The 15551-nt window shown below is 42.1% G+C and overlaps 1 protein-coding gene across 3 annotated transcripts; it reads right to left on the bottom strand.

Annotated features, from left to right (window-relative positions):
• Nucleotides 1-1230: 1230 nt before the first annotated feature.
• vps37ba (VPS37B subunit of ESCRT-I a) lies at nucleotides 1231-15332 on the bottom strand. 3 transcript variants are annotated; one of them, XR_006404960.1, is made up of 5 exons: nucleotides 15136-15332; nucleotides 10519-10690; nucleotides 5123-5205; nucleotides 1702-3830; nucleotides 1231-1579 (listed from the first exon to the last, which is right to left on the bottom strand). XR_006404960.1 is itself a non-coding variant. In XM_044361844.1 (4 exons), exons 1-4 carry the CDS (start codon nucleotides 15238-15240, stop codon nucleotides 3333-3335), a joined length of 858 nt encoding a protein of 285 aa, XP_044217779.1. In that variant the 5' UTR covers nucleotides 15241-15332; the 3' UTR covers nucleotides 1231-3332. The 3 variants fall into 3 exon arrangements, 1 of the variants encoding a protein (XP_044217779.1); XR_006404959.1 differs by having other exon boundaries at nucleotides 1231-1819; nucleotides 1910-3830; XM_044361844.1 differs by having other exon boundaries at nucleotides 1231-3830.
• Nucleotides 15333-15551: the final 219 nt, after the last annotated feature.

Genomic DNA, 15551 nt, shown 5'->3' with positions numbered 1-15551 from the left:
CGTCACTCACACGTGGGTCTACCACACACACACACACACGCACACACATGCACGCACGCACGCACACGCACATCTTTTCTACAGCAGCGACTGTTTCTTTGCTGCAGCTCAAAGCTCAAAGAAAAGTGAACAAACAACATTTATTAAATTTACTGGAATGACAATAAAAATGACACACCGGTATTTTTAACAGTTCATGTTTCATATTTAACTCAGCAAAGTTCATCTGAAAGTTAGACTACATGGACATACAAGGTAAGGTGTAGGTATTTGACCTGTTTTACTTAATATTCATAGCTGAAAGCATCGAAACAATATTTTGCAAATGGATCTACCCAAAGCTTGCAGACGCCCAGCACACACACACACACACACACACACACACACACACACACACTCTCTCTCTCTCTCACACACACACACACACACACACACACACACCACAAGGCACGCCCACTCTAAAACAAGGGTCCAGTGTTGGTGTCGCGCCCTTTGACCTGTCTTCATCTTTGCCCAGAAAGTCATGATGATAATTGGATGGAAAATAAATGCAGCCGTTTAATATGAATCTATTTATAATTCAGTGGATTTACTGGTGACATCAGAAGTCACATAATGGGTTAATGGACAAAATTTTACGTCCTTTCGATAGGACGTGAATGCAACATAAAGGACTAATGGGGTGCATTCAAAGCCGTATACTGTTCCACTCATTGTTTAACAACCGAAATGTATCTGCTTTAAAATAAATCACATCCCAGTAGTCAACTTGACTGCAACTGACATAACGCCTGCATCACCATTAATATCTAAAATATAACTTTAAGAGTTTGAGATGTTATTGCTTTGCAATCACACTGGAGAGAAACTAACACGTAGAGACTCAAGTACTTTCCATCTAAAGGTTATAATTTATAATGTTTAGCATGTCTGTGATTTGGAAATGTTAATATTGGATACTAATAGAGATGTGTTTATTAAGATATATTTAATTCAACAACTTATTTCCTACATTGTGAGAGATTGGCCAACATCTTTTCACAACACAAGACACTCAAACTGGATTTTCAGGTTTTTCACCAGTTATTGAAAAAATGTTATGAAGCCAGGACACTAGATGGCTGTCTTGTTTCATTTTCAGAAACATACTATTCAGTAGAAAGACCAGCGTCTCTGGAGACATGAGGGTGGAAGTGTTAAATGTGTGATAACAAAGAAACTGAATAAAAATAGATACAAAAATTTGAGATTTATTGAACTTGAAAATAGCATTAAATTCCACTTAAACATTCATTATAAGTAAATACCTACAACATTACACTGAAAATATCACCAACCACATATAAAACCATGGATACAGAGGATCAGTTCAAACAGAAAAAGCAGCTCATCAGCTAAAAAAAAAAAAAGTATTAAAGAGGAATCTTCAGACTGAACACAAAGAGCAAAGGCCATGCACAAAGAATTATCCATTGTTAGTTGTTAGAAATGCTGGTTCACTGAGACCTTGATGCTTTAGCTTCTGATATTTCTGCAGTTTTGCCTGCTGCCTGATCCATCCTGGGGTCCACCTCTCTGCCTTGAAGGTAAGTATGATCACCAAAGATAAGATATTAATATTTCAGAGCCCTGTTATTTCACCAATTTAAAAAACAGAAACAACAACACATGCAAAAATCTTTGAAATCACCCTTGGCATACCTCAAAACAACGTAGGAAGAATGGAAGAGAAGCATAAGCACCAGTAGGCACACAGCCTGAGGGCGTCTCTTGTCTCTCTGGCCTTCTGCTACCAGCGAGGAAGCGAAGGCCGACAGACCTGACAGTCAGAACATCAAACCTTTAGCAGGAGGAGAAGACCAAATGCTACACCAGTTTACCTTTGAAGGGTTGAGGGAGAGATTCTAACCTCTACAGCTGTTAGGCCAAGTCCAAAAGCTGAGTACAGAGAAACACAGTAGTCAGCAGGACGTGATCAACGTCACTTCAAGTGTAGGCACTCGTGGCTCTTCAACAGTGCACAGCGACAGCAGTCGGGAGGAAAAAAGTGAATTTTCAATCACACCAGAAAAAAACTCCTCCCAAAGCCGGGTTGACTTTGCAAGTTAAGTTCCTCTTGAAGAAATCTGGCTTGCATGTTTACAAAAGGGTGTTTTAGCTCAACACTACACACAGATATGTTGGGAACAATGGTAGATTCTCTCATTAAAAGTTTCACTTACATTAAAAAAACACAGAGTGATGTGGGAAGTCTTTGGTGCTCAGTGTGACAGAAAACTGAACAGAATCATAAACATGAGATCCAAAGAACTCTTGGCATCATTTCCAGTCCCAACTGAGGCTGTTAAAGACAATGGACATCATAAAGGAGTGTAGCATCACAACAGGAACCCACAGAAAAACAACACACAGAAGTAGTGTACTGTATGGCTATACATAAATCCTTCATTTCAGGCAAGGCTCTACAGGCCCAGTCATTTATTACAATAGTTCAGCTACTGATCCTCTCTTTCAACTCCCTTTTGACTTCTGCCCTGAGATGGATCAAGAACTAGGCAGGTCTGGACCCTCTTCAGACACCAACCAAAAGCCCCCCTTTATGCATGTTAATCAGTCTATCCTGGATATTATTAACATAACTCCATTAGTACTTTACCATAAAAAGATGTCAAATATTTCTATGTACCTTGCGAATTTTCATTAAAAAAAAAAAAAAAAAGACAGCATAGATGCAGTTTCGCCTGAATGTATTCTATTCTGATATTTTCAATAAAACTGCACAGTAATTAGGGTCTCTCTTTGCTTGCATATACATTACCATTAATATTAGTATGCTGCAGGTGGAAAATAAGATGACTAATTGAACCCTTTTTGCTCTAGTGTTCCATAAAAGCAGCACCTTAAGGAACATGTCTGCAGGGAGATGAGAGACTGAAAACTAATGGGCATGCAGAGCTGAGGGCACCGCCTGGAGACAGAAAGTGCTGATAAATGAAAAGTCCCAGTAGCTCAGTGACCCGCAGACTGACGCTTGTTTCACTACAGCCTACGGCGGGCCCTCCCTCTGGAGCGGGAGTCGAGGCCGATCTCGTCGCGTCTTTTTTTTGTCGGTTGCGTTGATGGGAGTGAGAGGTGAGCACGGATCCACAGAGATTATTGGAGATCTGTTTCAGCTGAACGTGACCAGTCCAGCCAGTGCAGCTCTGCCTTCTCCTGTTGTGATTGGTCATATTCCAAGAAGGCAGACGACATAGAAAAGAGTTCTCAGAGGAGGTCAAGTGGTGAAAAGTCCATGACACACACTGTGTCCTCTGAGTGGCAACTTCTTTTATTTACTGCATGATGAAGCCGGGCTGCGGGGCCATGCGAGGTGGGGGCCTCTGTGGCAAAGCAGGCGGGTATTGAGATAAGAAGGGGTTGGGGTAGCCAGAGGGGACGTTGGGGAATTGTTGGCCCGTTCTGGGAGGAATCGGGGGATATGGCGTTGCTGAGTAGAAGACGGGAGACTGGGGGTTAGCACTTGGAGCTGGATTTAGAACCGGGGCAGGCTGGGATGGAGGAGGTGGAGGTTTTCTCCTGGGCTGAGGGACAGGGGACGAGCCGCTGCTGTCCTCGCAGAGGAGGGAGGAGGAGCATCTCGCCGCTGCCGACACATCCTGAGATCGGGAGGTAGGGACCGATGCCTGGGGGAGCCGCTGGCCCCTCAGCACCATTTCCTGCAGCTTCTCGATCTTCACCCGTCTCAAATGAGCCAGCTTCCTCTTGCTCTGGTAGGCATCAATGAAGGAATCCAGGGTCATGTCTCCATCCAGGAAGGAATCAGCCATATTCTGTTGAGACAAGTAAAGACATCTTCTGAATCTTATTCAACACCAAGTTGAAACCCAACATGAGTCATGAGGATGGAAATAACAAAGAAACAACATCAGTCACTCAGATAAACTGCTTCACATCTAATTATGAGAAACATAATAACAAATACCTGTCATAACGGGATCAAATGAATATCTAGAATCATTTAAGCACTACACAACTGTGATGTTTATCTGAAGTTATATTTTAAGAACAATTTACAGCCCAGTCCTCTCGTGTGGTCTAATTCATGATCTGAAGCCTAAATGTGTATATAGGAACTGTCCATGTGAAAAATAAAGTCAGTACTTTTTAAACACAACTTCATGCAAAGCACAGTGACAAATACCACCTATTCTACATCCCTCTGCTTGTGCATGTGCAGGCTCATTTACATACAGAATGCCAAATACTGGTATTTCCTGCTAGCTTTCCAGCATGCACTGGGCCAAGGATTCATGGACATCAGTCTCTGTGGTGTTGTTGTATTTTACAGTGTTCTACAACTGGTTCCACACTTCATGTGTTGTTATAAAATAGTAATTACGACTGAATGACTATTCTATTGTTGTCCATTAAAATAAATGGTAGTGTTATTAAAGATTGATCCATAACATATATCTCATATAGAACTACAGGTGCTCGGTGATGCAGAGAAACAAGATGAACTAGAAGCATTGAAGGCATCGTTTCACTCTGAAAGAAATTATTACATGGTTTTCAAAGTAAAAACAGAAATGCACCTCTTCAGGAGTGGTAGTTTACAATCTTTCAGTTACATGGTTGATTGTAGGGTTGGTTTACTTGCGATGACACCTGAGTACCACTAGAGGGGGTAAAGAGCAGCTCAAAATGTACATGTGTAATTGATAAAACCCAATTCTGCCTGTAGAAACGAGGCGACTGAAGCTTGATAAATGAGGTCCCTGCCATCAGTGTCTTTGTTGGTGACACCAGAATTCAGGAAGTTGAAACCAGAGACTAAAACGCAGGTAGTGTCCTAGCAACAAGTGTGAATGCAGCATTACCCAAAGTCATGTCTGAGTGAGCAACTTAGTGGTTTGATTGATTGCTGAAAAACACTGAGAGGACAGGTAGCTGTTACAGTGATCAGAGTTCCTGCTGCCCCCACGCTATCCAACAGATTGAAACAATGGAGCCTCTGTAGCAGAGGACATCATCAACAGGGAGGACAGGTATATGAATCACTGACTGGTGCCACTGAGGGAGTACATGAAGTCATCCATGGAGAGAGCAGTATAATGCTTACCTCTGTCTCCTCTTCTATTTTGGCTCCCTCTGCCTGCAGCAGGGCCAGCAAAATGTCCAGGGAGGTGTTTCCGGACTTGTGGTCTATAAAATAACAAGACATGAGAACAAAACTAATGTTATTATACTGCTGGGCCTGAACTGAGTGAAGGCAGATCCAGAAGAACTGGGTATGCAGTATGTGGTGTCCATGATGCAAAGCTAGTCCTTCCCATCCACCATACATGTAAATAAGTGTAGCGTTAGCATGCAAAGTCACACACTAAACATTATCCTTGATGCTCACTGAATGCTACACTGTCTGATGGAATCCAATGTAATAACTTACATGTGAAAATCTGTTCAGACACACTGTGATGTTACATGTGCTTTTTTTATTACAAAGATTTCATTGTGATAAAGCTTTAACACACTGTTTTTATGACAAGGACCCTTTTGTCTGTGAACATGAACACCTAAAATGACACGATACTACAATTCATTACCTCCTTTACACAATCTCTCCAACAGTCACAAGGTTCTTGTGCACTGTCTACACACCGCTTGAAGCAACACAGACCCATTCCTTAAATGAATTAAACAGCCAGAGTATTCCCTCAGCTTTGACGCTGAACTGAATGTATTGATAGCAACAGGATTTAATGAGCCTGTCATGCAAAGCTGAGGCAGGATATGTGAAATGTGCCAGTCATGGTCCTGTGACCGGCACGTCCCAACAGCCAGAGCGCCTCTCTCTGTTTGCTGTGAACTCGCAAAGCCCCGTTGTGTCAACTGAAACTGACTTGGTGTCTCTAAGGAGGGAGCTTGTTTTGTTTGTGTTCCCAAGAAGGACTGAAAGTCAACACCGACTGGAGCTGGGATTGCACGCACACACACGCACGCACACACACACGCACATGCACGGGCACACACGCGCGCACACACACACCCAGGAAATATAATCAGCAACACATCATTAGTCACCTACATTCCAACAAGCCTAGACAATATAGTGGCTCTTAACTTATAAGGGACACCTGGTCTAACCTGATATGCTGTTCTAGGCTTCCTTCTTCACCATGTTCAAACCAAAACTGTAATTCAGCCCCTACATGTTATTCTCAGAGGAAAAGCCCTCAGAACTTGATGTGGATATGATGCAACACCATGACTCCACTGAAAGCTTCTAAGGTTCTCTCGTACCTTACTGCAATGATTTATAAGAGCCAGTATAAAATAATAAGAACCTCCATCATATCAGGGGAGATTAGAAATGACTTCATATTTGAAATCCTATAAACTCTTCCATCGATAGGTTCACAATTTTTCCAAGTGTGTAAACAACAGTCAGGTGTCCATGTGAACAGTGAAAGAGGTTTTCCTCGCTGTAATCATTCCTCCTGTTCATACTCACTATTAAAATACACTTTCAATCTAAGTGATGGAAGCCAAAGTTCAGCAGTCTGAGTTAGTCATATCAAGTGGATATCTGACACATTTACAGTCGTTTTAGCATCTTTGTGTTTCCTCGGACAGTGTTTCCCTGTTGAGCTGCAGGTGGAAGAATAGTAACAAAAAGAGGAACTTTGGCACTAAAAAGACTGTAACGTTGGAAGATATCTACTTGATTTGACTCATTTGTACGACTGTTTAGCTTCAGATAAACTTGAATACATTTTTGCATCACTTCCATTGTAAGGTCATTATGAAGGGATCTTCTAATGGTCAGTGTGAACAGGAGGAATGATTACAGCAAGAAACAAGTTTCCTGACTGTTGTTTTAAGACACACTTGAACTATTGTGAATCCGTCTTTTCACTCTTTTACTTGAAATATGGACAAAGTTCAGTTCTCGGGTGTCACTGTTGGTCATCTCTGCTGCATACTGTCACTTATGAATTTCTAAGTAAGGGTTGAAAGGTTTGAAAGGCCAGAGAAAGAGAAGAACGAGAACAGGCTCAGGACAAGCTACCTCCTGCTCTTTTTACAGGTGTTGCAAAATCTGGTCTCCTTTGCAACGTCAGTTAGGGCTCAAGACTACAAGTTGGAAAAAGAAATAAATCTGAGGGTGTGGAGTTAGAAAGAATTAAGGTTATCAGTCCTCATCTCTGCTTGAAGCTAGCAGCTCCAGGCTACATTAGCCGCTACTAGCATAACACACCTGAATCTGTGCAGTGGAGTCTAACGTTAGTTCTTTATAGGTAATGTAGGCACCATCTCTTGACAAGGAAAAAGAAAATACAATATTTCTAGTTTACTGCTTTGATTTCTTTTTTAGTGATCCATTGTGAAAATAGCAGTGTAATGCTAAATCAGTGGAGTATTCTTGAAGCAATGAAATCATTCATTGGGGACAAAGAGAACATGCAGTTCCAATAATAAGGCTCTGATGAAATGATCAGTTCTTCTTTATCATAAGACCAGTGACAGGAAGGAGGCGTTTTCAGGCAGGTTAGCAATAAACCATCCATCTGCCTGTTTGACACACCGTGTCAACAGCCTCCACGACTACACACCAGGAGAGGCTTTGTTCAGTGGAAACTATTACCTCGGCTGAGAATGAAATATCACTAAACCTTCAGCAGTTTGACTTGTCAGTGCTCGAATGCTGAAATCACATAATGCTGGAATCACCGTCTGCATGCCAGAACGTTGTAACCGTTTGTTAAGGAGCTTGTCACACTGGCTCAGTGATGTTTAACATGTCAGACTGCATGAGAACAAGACCTTCTGCTTAAAGCACAAGAAAGCAACAATGAGAGCTAAAGCATTCATATGAAATAAATAAGAACAGGGATGTAACTAATGATTCTTTTCATTATTGATTAATCGTTCAGGCTATGAAATGTCAAAGAGTAGTGAAAAACATCCATCACAGCTTCTCAAAGCCAATGTGATGTCTCTAAATTCCTTTTACTTAATTCTAATTTTCTCCAAGATCAAAAGATATTTCATAAAGTAACATATGACAAAGACAAGCAGCAAATCCAATGTTTGAGAAACTGGAGCTGCTTGTAAAATTCGAGTACTTGTTGGCTAAGAAAAAACCGAAAGCCAAGAAAGTGATTTTATTCTGAAAGTAAAGAGAGGCGAGGCCAAACTGTCAAATTGGCCAATTTACTGGAAATTTGGTCATTTTATCTCTGAATTGTTGGCACTAGATCCCAAAACCTCACGTCGAGGTGCCAAATTTTACTGACAGAGTTTCAATTGAAAAGAAAAGCCTTCAAAGACAGAGGCTTCATTCTTGACACAAAGCCTTTTTCCAGGGTGAACTCTCATTTCTTTCTGTCTAGCTCTCTCTCCCATAACAAGGCAGACTCTCAGGCATATCAGCAGCACTTCTCAACACAAAGCTGTGATTCACTGGCTCGGCGGACAGCCTGCTGAGTGCACAACACACAGTCTGGGCCTGGAGATCATGAGACAGCCATTTAGTAAATGAGTCCACATCGACCTCTGCTGTGAATCTGAGGGGCTGCCTTTCTCCCTGTCCCACCCTCCCGACTTCCCCGCCTGCTGGACCCATCATCCACCACTCCCTCCCACCCACTGTCTCTGTTTTACACCAGCCTGCTCGGCAGCACAATGGCCCACTGTGGGTTGTTGTCCTCAGAGGCAGTGTAGTTGCCATTTTGGCCTCCAGAGCCACATGGACAGTGAGGGGAAAGCAGAGGCCACCCATTTCCTGGAGAAAGGACGCAGCAGGGAGGGTGCTGGTAGTGTAACTGTATGCAAACGAACACACAGCAAGGTACTGTAAGTTGAATCTTTCATCTGGGTCAAATGGCTGTGTGTCTCTCAGCTCTGGGCATCGCTGTCCTTCCACAGCTGCTCAACAGCAAATCCATAACTAGGACGGCGGGAGGGTGGGGGTACACTGGCTAACCTACATTTGACAAAAGCCATCTCTTGCTGACAACAAACTAATCCATGGTGCTGCTGGATCTGTGTATTGACTCCTGTATGACACAAGGACGAGGACTGTTAGAGTGCTGCCTTTAATGAAAACCACTTCCATCTAACTAGATCTAGAAACAATCACAATATGTGTCCACACATTACAACTAATATGTCATTTAAAGTAGGCTGGCAATAAACACTTCATCAATAAGAAAACTGTTCCATAGTTTCACTTAAATGCTTTAAATGCAAACCGCCATGAAAGCACATAATGAATACACAGAGTTCAGTTGTCTCATAAACAGCCAATCATATCCCTCGTTAACAGAGCCAATCAAACAGCCAATCATATCCCTCGTTAACAGAGCCAATCAAACAGCCAATCATATCCCTCGTTAACAGAGCCAATCAAACAGCCAATCATATCCCTCGTTAACGGAGCCAATCAAACAGCCAATCATATCCCTTGTTAACGGAGCCAATCAAACAGCCAGTCATTCAGCAGGTGTGTTGTTTGGTTGCACCATCGACGTAACGTCACAGCAGAAACAGCGTGGATGAATATTATTACCTGTGTGCCTTGATGAATTAAGTGGTTAAATTATTAATGGTTGTGGTTATTAAAAATAATGAAACATTTTATCATGGTACATTTTCAGCTACATGGCCCTGATTTAAAGCACATTTTGCTTTAACAAGAGCAGTAATTCTGTTTTAATACTTAAATTCAGCCCATGAAGCAATAAAAACAGAGACATTTGACATGTTACAAAGACTTTGATGACCTGTATGTGTGTTGTATACGAGGTAGCACAAAGCTTTCAGAGTCTAGTCAAACTTTTATCAGCGTAGTAGAGTAGTGAATGGTTGGAAACCACTGCATCAACAAGTTCACAAGTATTGTCACTCTGTCTGTCAGTAAGGGACATCAGCTCCGTAAACCCTCATAAGATCTAATTCAGATCCAAACTGTGGATCAGCTGCAGCGACTCCTGCAGCAACATGACAACAGGACTGTTACTGCCTCCAACGGCAACTGTGGGCTTTGGTGAAACAGGTCTGTTGAGCATGTGTGCAGAATAAGAACAAACAATGTGGGGAAAAGAACATTACATAATATCTCAGCTTCCCTGATGATAACCAACAGTATGAAAAGCAGATGACTGCAATCACCCGCATCTTGACATCATCAGTTTTATTACAGTGGTCATTTGATGTAGAGCTGAAACGATTGGTCAATCAGTCAAATAGCAGATAATTAATCAGCAACTATTTTGATTGTTAAACGTGATGCTTCTCAGATGCACAGATTTGCTCTTTTCCTTTTCTGACATTGTAGGAAATTGACTTTCTTGAGGTTTTGAACTCTTGGTCAGACAAAACAAGCAATGTGAAGACATCACCTGGTGCTCTGGGACATTTTGATGGGATATTTCAAAATTAAAGACACTGAGATAAACTAATCAATCAAAGATGTTTGTCTTTCTTGAATTAGCAGCAGTATACCGGCTGTACCTAGGGTGGACTTGCGAAGCTGATAGGCTTCAAAGCTCTCCTGAAGACAGTTGTAACGCTTGGTGAGCTGTTCCTTCTTGTGCTCCAGTCTGGGCTGCAGAGCCAGATTTTGCTCCGCCAGGGTTCGGTTGTTTACCAGCGTGGTCTCCTTGCTCTGCTGGACCTCCTGCATCTACAACAAAACACACAAAGTCAATTAAGTCTTGATGGAATTATCTTGGCACTTCTTCAACGCAGACGTCATGACAGAGACAAACTGGACTCTAACAAATCTCACCATGTGAGAGAAATAGTTTTTTGAGGAGCATGTTGTAGTGTCGTATACTAACTATGAATCTTAAACTCCCACAGTCTTCTTCATATATTTAGAAAGATCAGCACCTTTTCCTTAAAACAAGAAAAGACTACTTTTTCTCACTACTGTTTATCATCTAGTTTCAATAGAGTGATATGCCTTATGACACTGAAACATAAAATAATATTGAAACCATGGAAACCATCAGACACAGTCGATGCCAAACTAGCAGCTGAGAGGTCGTACTTGTAAGTAAAGTAGCTTTGAGTTAAATGCTAACATGCTCATGTTTATCATCTTATTTTAATATATAACACTTGCTAATTATCACAAAACACAAAGTACAGCTGAGGCTGATGGGACGTCATTAGTTCTGAAGGCATTTGGTCAGAAATCTAATTCATCATTTTGAGCAGATGGCAGCACCTTCATAGTGATCCATGAGATAGTTACTGAGATATTTCAACATGGTGCTATCACTAAAGGAAAAGCCTGAATCACCAGAGTCATCAGCTGGTTCTGGGAACCATGAATGAATGGTGGTGATAATTCAGCCTCGACCCACATGGCCGTCCCAGAGCTACACCACCAGCCTGGCCTTTTACCTAACTGGCTAAATAACTGAAATATAAATAACATATATACACACACACACACACACACATATATATATATACATACATATATATACATATATATAAAAACGCAGCACCTGAGACACTACTGGCTTATCAAGTTGTAATGGCTGCTGTGTTACAACAGTCATTTTGTTGCAACAGGAAACAACAGGTGTATCTAATTACATGAATCATGGCTCCATTCAGGTGTGCCAGCACCTGAGCCCTGCTATTGTGCGTACGGGCTCACTGTCACCTACATGAAGAAGTAACACCTGTACTGGTGCATTCACATGTACAGGTGTTTATTTAGTGACGGCGGCTTCTGTAGTTCTTTTTAGCGAGCAGGAGATATTGTAGCTGCAAATCTGACGTGAGATTAAACGTTATTACAACTGTTACAACGTACACCGACAACTTGTTTACTTCAACAGTCTATCATTTCACAGCAGCAGGTAGGGTACAATCAGATTATGTGAGCTTGACCTATCTATGATTTTACATGGGGAAGTTATGAGACAATGGAGACTCAACTGTACAGTCTATGTGTCATCTGGAGAACCAACTATAATCGAAAAAAATGTTTTAAAAAGAGGTAAAAGGCTGTGTAAAGTTGCTGTAACAAAACCTCACAAATATCACTTAATGCAGGTTTGAAGTGTCTGAACAGTGCATGATCAGATAGAGAAGCTCTCCTGTTCCTTCCAAAATGACTCATTTCACACGTCCAACCAACATATAGCAGGGAACAGATGAAACCATGTAAGGAAACTCTAAATATACACTTTAGCGTAGGTGATTATGGAGTCATTTCTTGGAGTGACTGAGGCAGGCCTTGTTTGGTGGTTGGGTTGAACATTGAAAACAACACTAAATACATCTATCACCACTGCTCTTCACACCATCATATCCTGAGGTGACCAGGCTTCGTTCATCCATCATGGCCCGCTGAAGATGCAGACCTTTAAATAGCATCCGCAACTGCAGGCTTGTTCTGTCAAACCCAACACACAATTGTTTTCTGGGTGAACGCTGGGTGAACGCTGGGTGAACGCTGGGTGAACGCTGGGTGAACGCTGGGTGAACGCTGGTTGAGAGTTTCTCTGGATGGACCACGGACCTGAATTTGAGAGCTAGTGTAATAACACACAATAAGATAGAGGTCGCTACAAAAAGATAAAACCTCTAAAACTGGTCGCACATTTGCTTCAATAATTCTGAAATGGCAGCTGCATTTCCTTCTTCCTTTCTTTGGTGCACCACAATCACAACCACACAAACAAACGTCTCACAGGAACTGAGAGTTGTTACAAAAGTGCGAAACTGAATTATGCAGGTTTGAAAACACCACAATGGCTTGAGGACTCTGAACTAGAAATGTTAATAGATAATATTCAAGAAGGTTAATATTTCAATCATCATAAAGGCATGCAAATGTTTGAATCTAGCCATTAATCAGCCCTTGAGCAACACCGATAAAACTGTGTGGTGAGCAACAGTTGGTGACATTTGATATATACGTGCCAGTCACTAGTTATAAATGATTACAAGTGAACTTGAAGTGCAGCGTGCCAGCTCTGCAAAACCCATTCCTGAGGTAGTTAAGGCCTCAGAAAGATAAGAGTGCAAAGGCGAAGTGGCGCTGCACAGCTTTATTTGAACTTGCTTCTGAGCGTTCAGCACTTAAATGAGCCGAAACATCATGTGGGTACCTTCTAAAACTGGGTCACCAAAGAATCAATTCATATCAGTGGAAACCAGAGAGGTAATTGATCAAAAATGAAAAGATAAAATCCACAATTTAAATACCGTTTTGGATTATTACAGCGAGGCCTGTCGTCAGACCACAAACCACAGACAGTCTGCTACCTACAAGTCTCACTCAGTGTAAAGCAGAACACAAAGTGGTACATTTAAGGTCAATTCATGAGAAAAAACAAGATGCACCAAATTTAAACAAAGTCAGGGTGCATTTTGTACAACGACGGGATTATTGCCGACAGCAGAGCACGTGTCCACATGTGAGGAAAGGATTTGTGTTCATACAGTGCAGCTGAACACTCAGTGCTTCACCTGAAGCCTTCTGACACCCACTGCCTTTGTTTTCAGACAGATTCTCTCATGTCCTTCCTATTATCTTATGACTAACTTCAGTCAACAACTGCAGCGTCATTGCAGTAAACAAGTCCCTCCCTCTCTGTAACCTATGGGAAGTGGAAAACGTAACCATGGAGACAATCGGGCAGGGTGTGGATCAAAAACAAGAACTGACAACACAAAAGGCTTGCTCACAGCACAACATTCATACAAATCACTACAATACCTTTACTGTACTCTTCCTGCTTTTGCAAACTGAAATAGATCTGCTGCACTGAAACTGACATACAGTAGCTTCTCATGTCTGAGAAGAGAGGCCATTTGTCACATTTTAGGCAATCTGTCCTCACTCTTACGTAAAATTAGCTTACACTGCCAAAGTCAAAGCGCCATGACAACAGACAAGAAAAATTCCTGTGTCCTGACAATGTGTGTTAAAGGTTTGTAATTACTGATCGGAGCCCACAGTGTGGTGCTGGGTAAGAAAGGGAGGTGTGAAGTGTATCCTGAGGAGTTTTCACATGACAGCAGAATAAGGAAGTGAGCACGGTGGGAAAATACTTCCAACACCGAGGATCAAATGGGGCTGATTCAGCAGGAGGACACTAGGGTGTTAAATTTAAGCCCACACTGAACTTGACTATTTTGGAAGGAGCAGCAGCATGGGGAATAATCGGTATAAAAATACTTCTAATCTTAGCACTTCCCCGTTACATGCCAAATTTCTGTCTGCGGTATAAACCTTTCTAGGGACTATGGTAATCTCTCCCTGAATGGAAAAACTGAGGCTTATCAGCTGCTTATGATACAGTGCGAAGCAGGTACACAGTAATTAGAAATTGCTGACTCCTTGTGCAACTGGAGCAAGGCCACGAAGTCCGGATGAGCCAAAGGCCTGTGAAGAAACTAAGAAGTGTCCATTAATGTTGGCTTACCTACTGGCTCATACACATAGTCTCATGTAGTGTAATTTAACACATTTTCACAAATTATAGTTGGTCAATTCCAATTACATCTTTATTCCACAAAACAGCACAGAAGTCCTTAGTTATGATGTTGTGAGTACTACGTATGGCTGTAGTGAGCTGATGATTGTGTTTAGTATCGTTTCCTCGGTCAGTCATAAATTGGCAGAATAGTGAGTGGAGTTTGGCGTGACGACCAGAGCCCTGATAAGAGTGTGAAGCTAGGCCACTGCTTGAGTTACCGTGTTTTCTGACATGACTCAGCATCAGTGTGGCCGTTAAAATGTATCCTGGTTCAAGTATTTAACTGACTAAACGAGCTTGTGCTGTTTCAGGAGGCGTCTAGTGAAGCAACAATGTCGCAAACTGAGAATCTTCGCGTGTTCAAACTTGAGACAATGCTCGCCCCGGCTCCGTCCCAAGGTTACCGATCCGTCACCCGGTTCTGGGTTTCGAACTGTTTCAAGTTTCGATGACAACACGTATTTATTATCAAAAACCTAAACGTGATCCGAAAGCAACCATTTCCGTCACTCTACGGAGCCTATGCTGGAAAACACAACAAAGGAGTGAGGGGGGGGAAAAAACAGTGACCGAGAAAAAGCAGTCAGCTAACGTTGCACTACAAAAGGCTTTGACATACCTCGTCCATCTCTTGTATCATTTGTGTGAGTTTCTCGTCGTCCTCCAGGACTTCGTTGAGCTCGGTCATCGTGTAAGCGCTGAACTTGTTGGAAAAACTAGACATTTTAGCTCTTGTTGTGTGTTTCTGTCCCTCTTCTCGCCTCTCAGTTGGTGACAGCTGACTGAGCTTCCCCTACAGGAAGTAAGGCAGGACACAGGCCCGATGGTGCCTTCAGGTGCTGTCGGAAATGTCGCAGCTGCCGGTAAGTCTCATAACATCATGCAGTAAATGTGGAGCTGAGAAGTTCAGCAGAAGAAACTGTGAAAAAGAACCCAAGCGTAATCAGTGCGGGGGAGGCATGAGACTGGAAAGCAGATGGTCCAAAGAGAAAGAAAGAGATGGAAGTCATGAGGATCAGGTCCAAGAGAAGGCTG

The sequence above is a fragment of the Thunnus albacares genome, chromosome 2 (assembly GCF_914725855.1).
Source record: "Thunnus albacares chromosome 2, fThuAlb1.1, whole genome shotgun sequence".
Taxonomy (NCBI): domain Eukaryota; kingdom Metazoa; phylum Chordata; class Actinopteri; order Scombriformes; family Scombridae; genus Thunnus; species Thunnus albacares.
The sequence above is the reverse complement of the archived record's forward strand: the minus strand, read 5'-3'. Positions and strand labels throughout refer to the sequence as shown.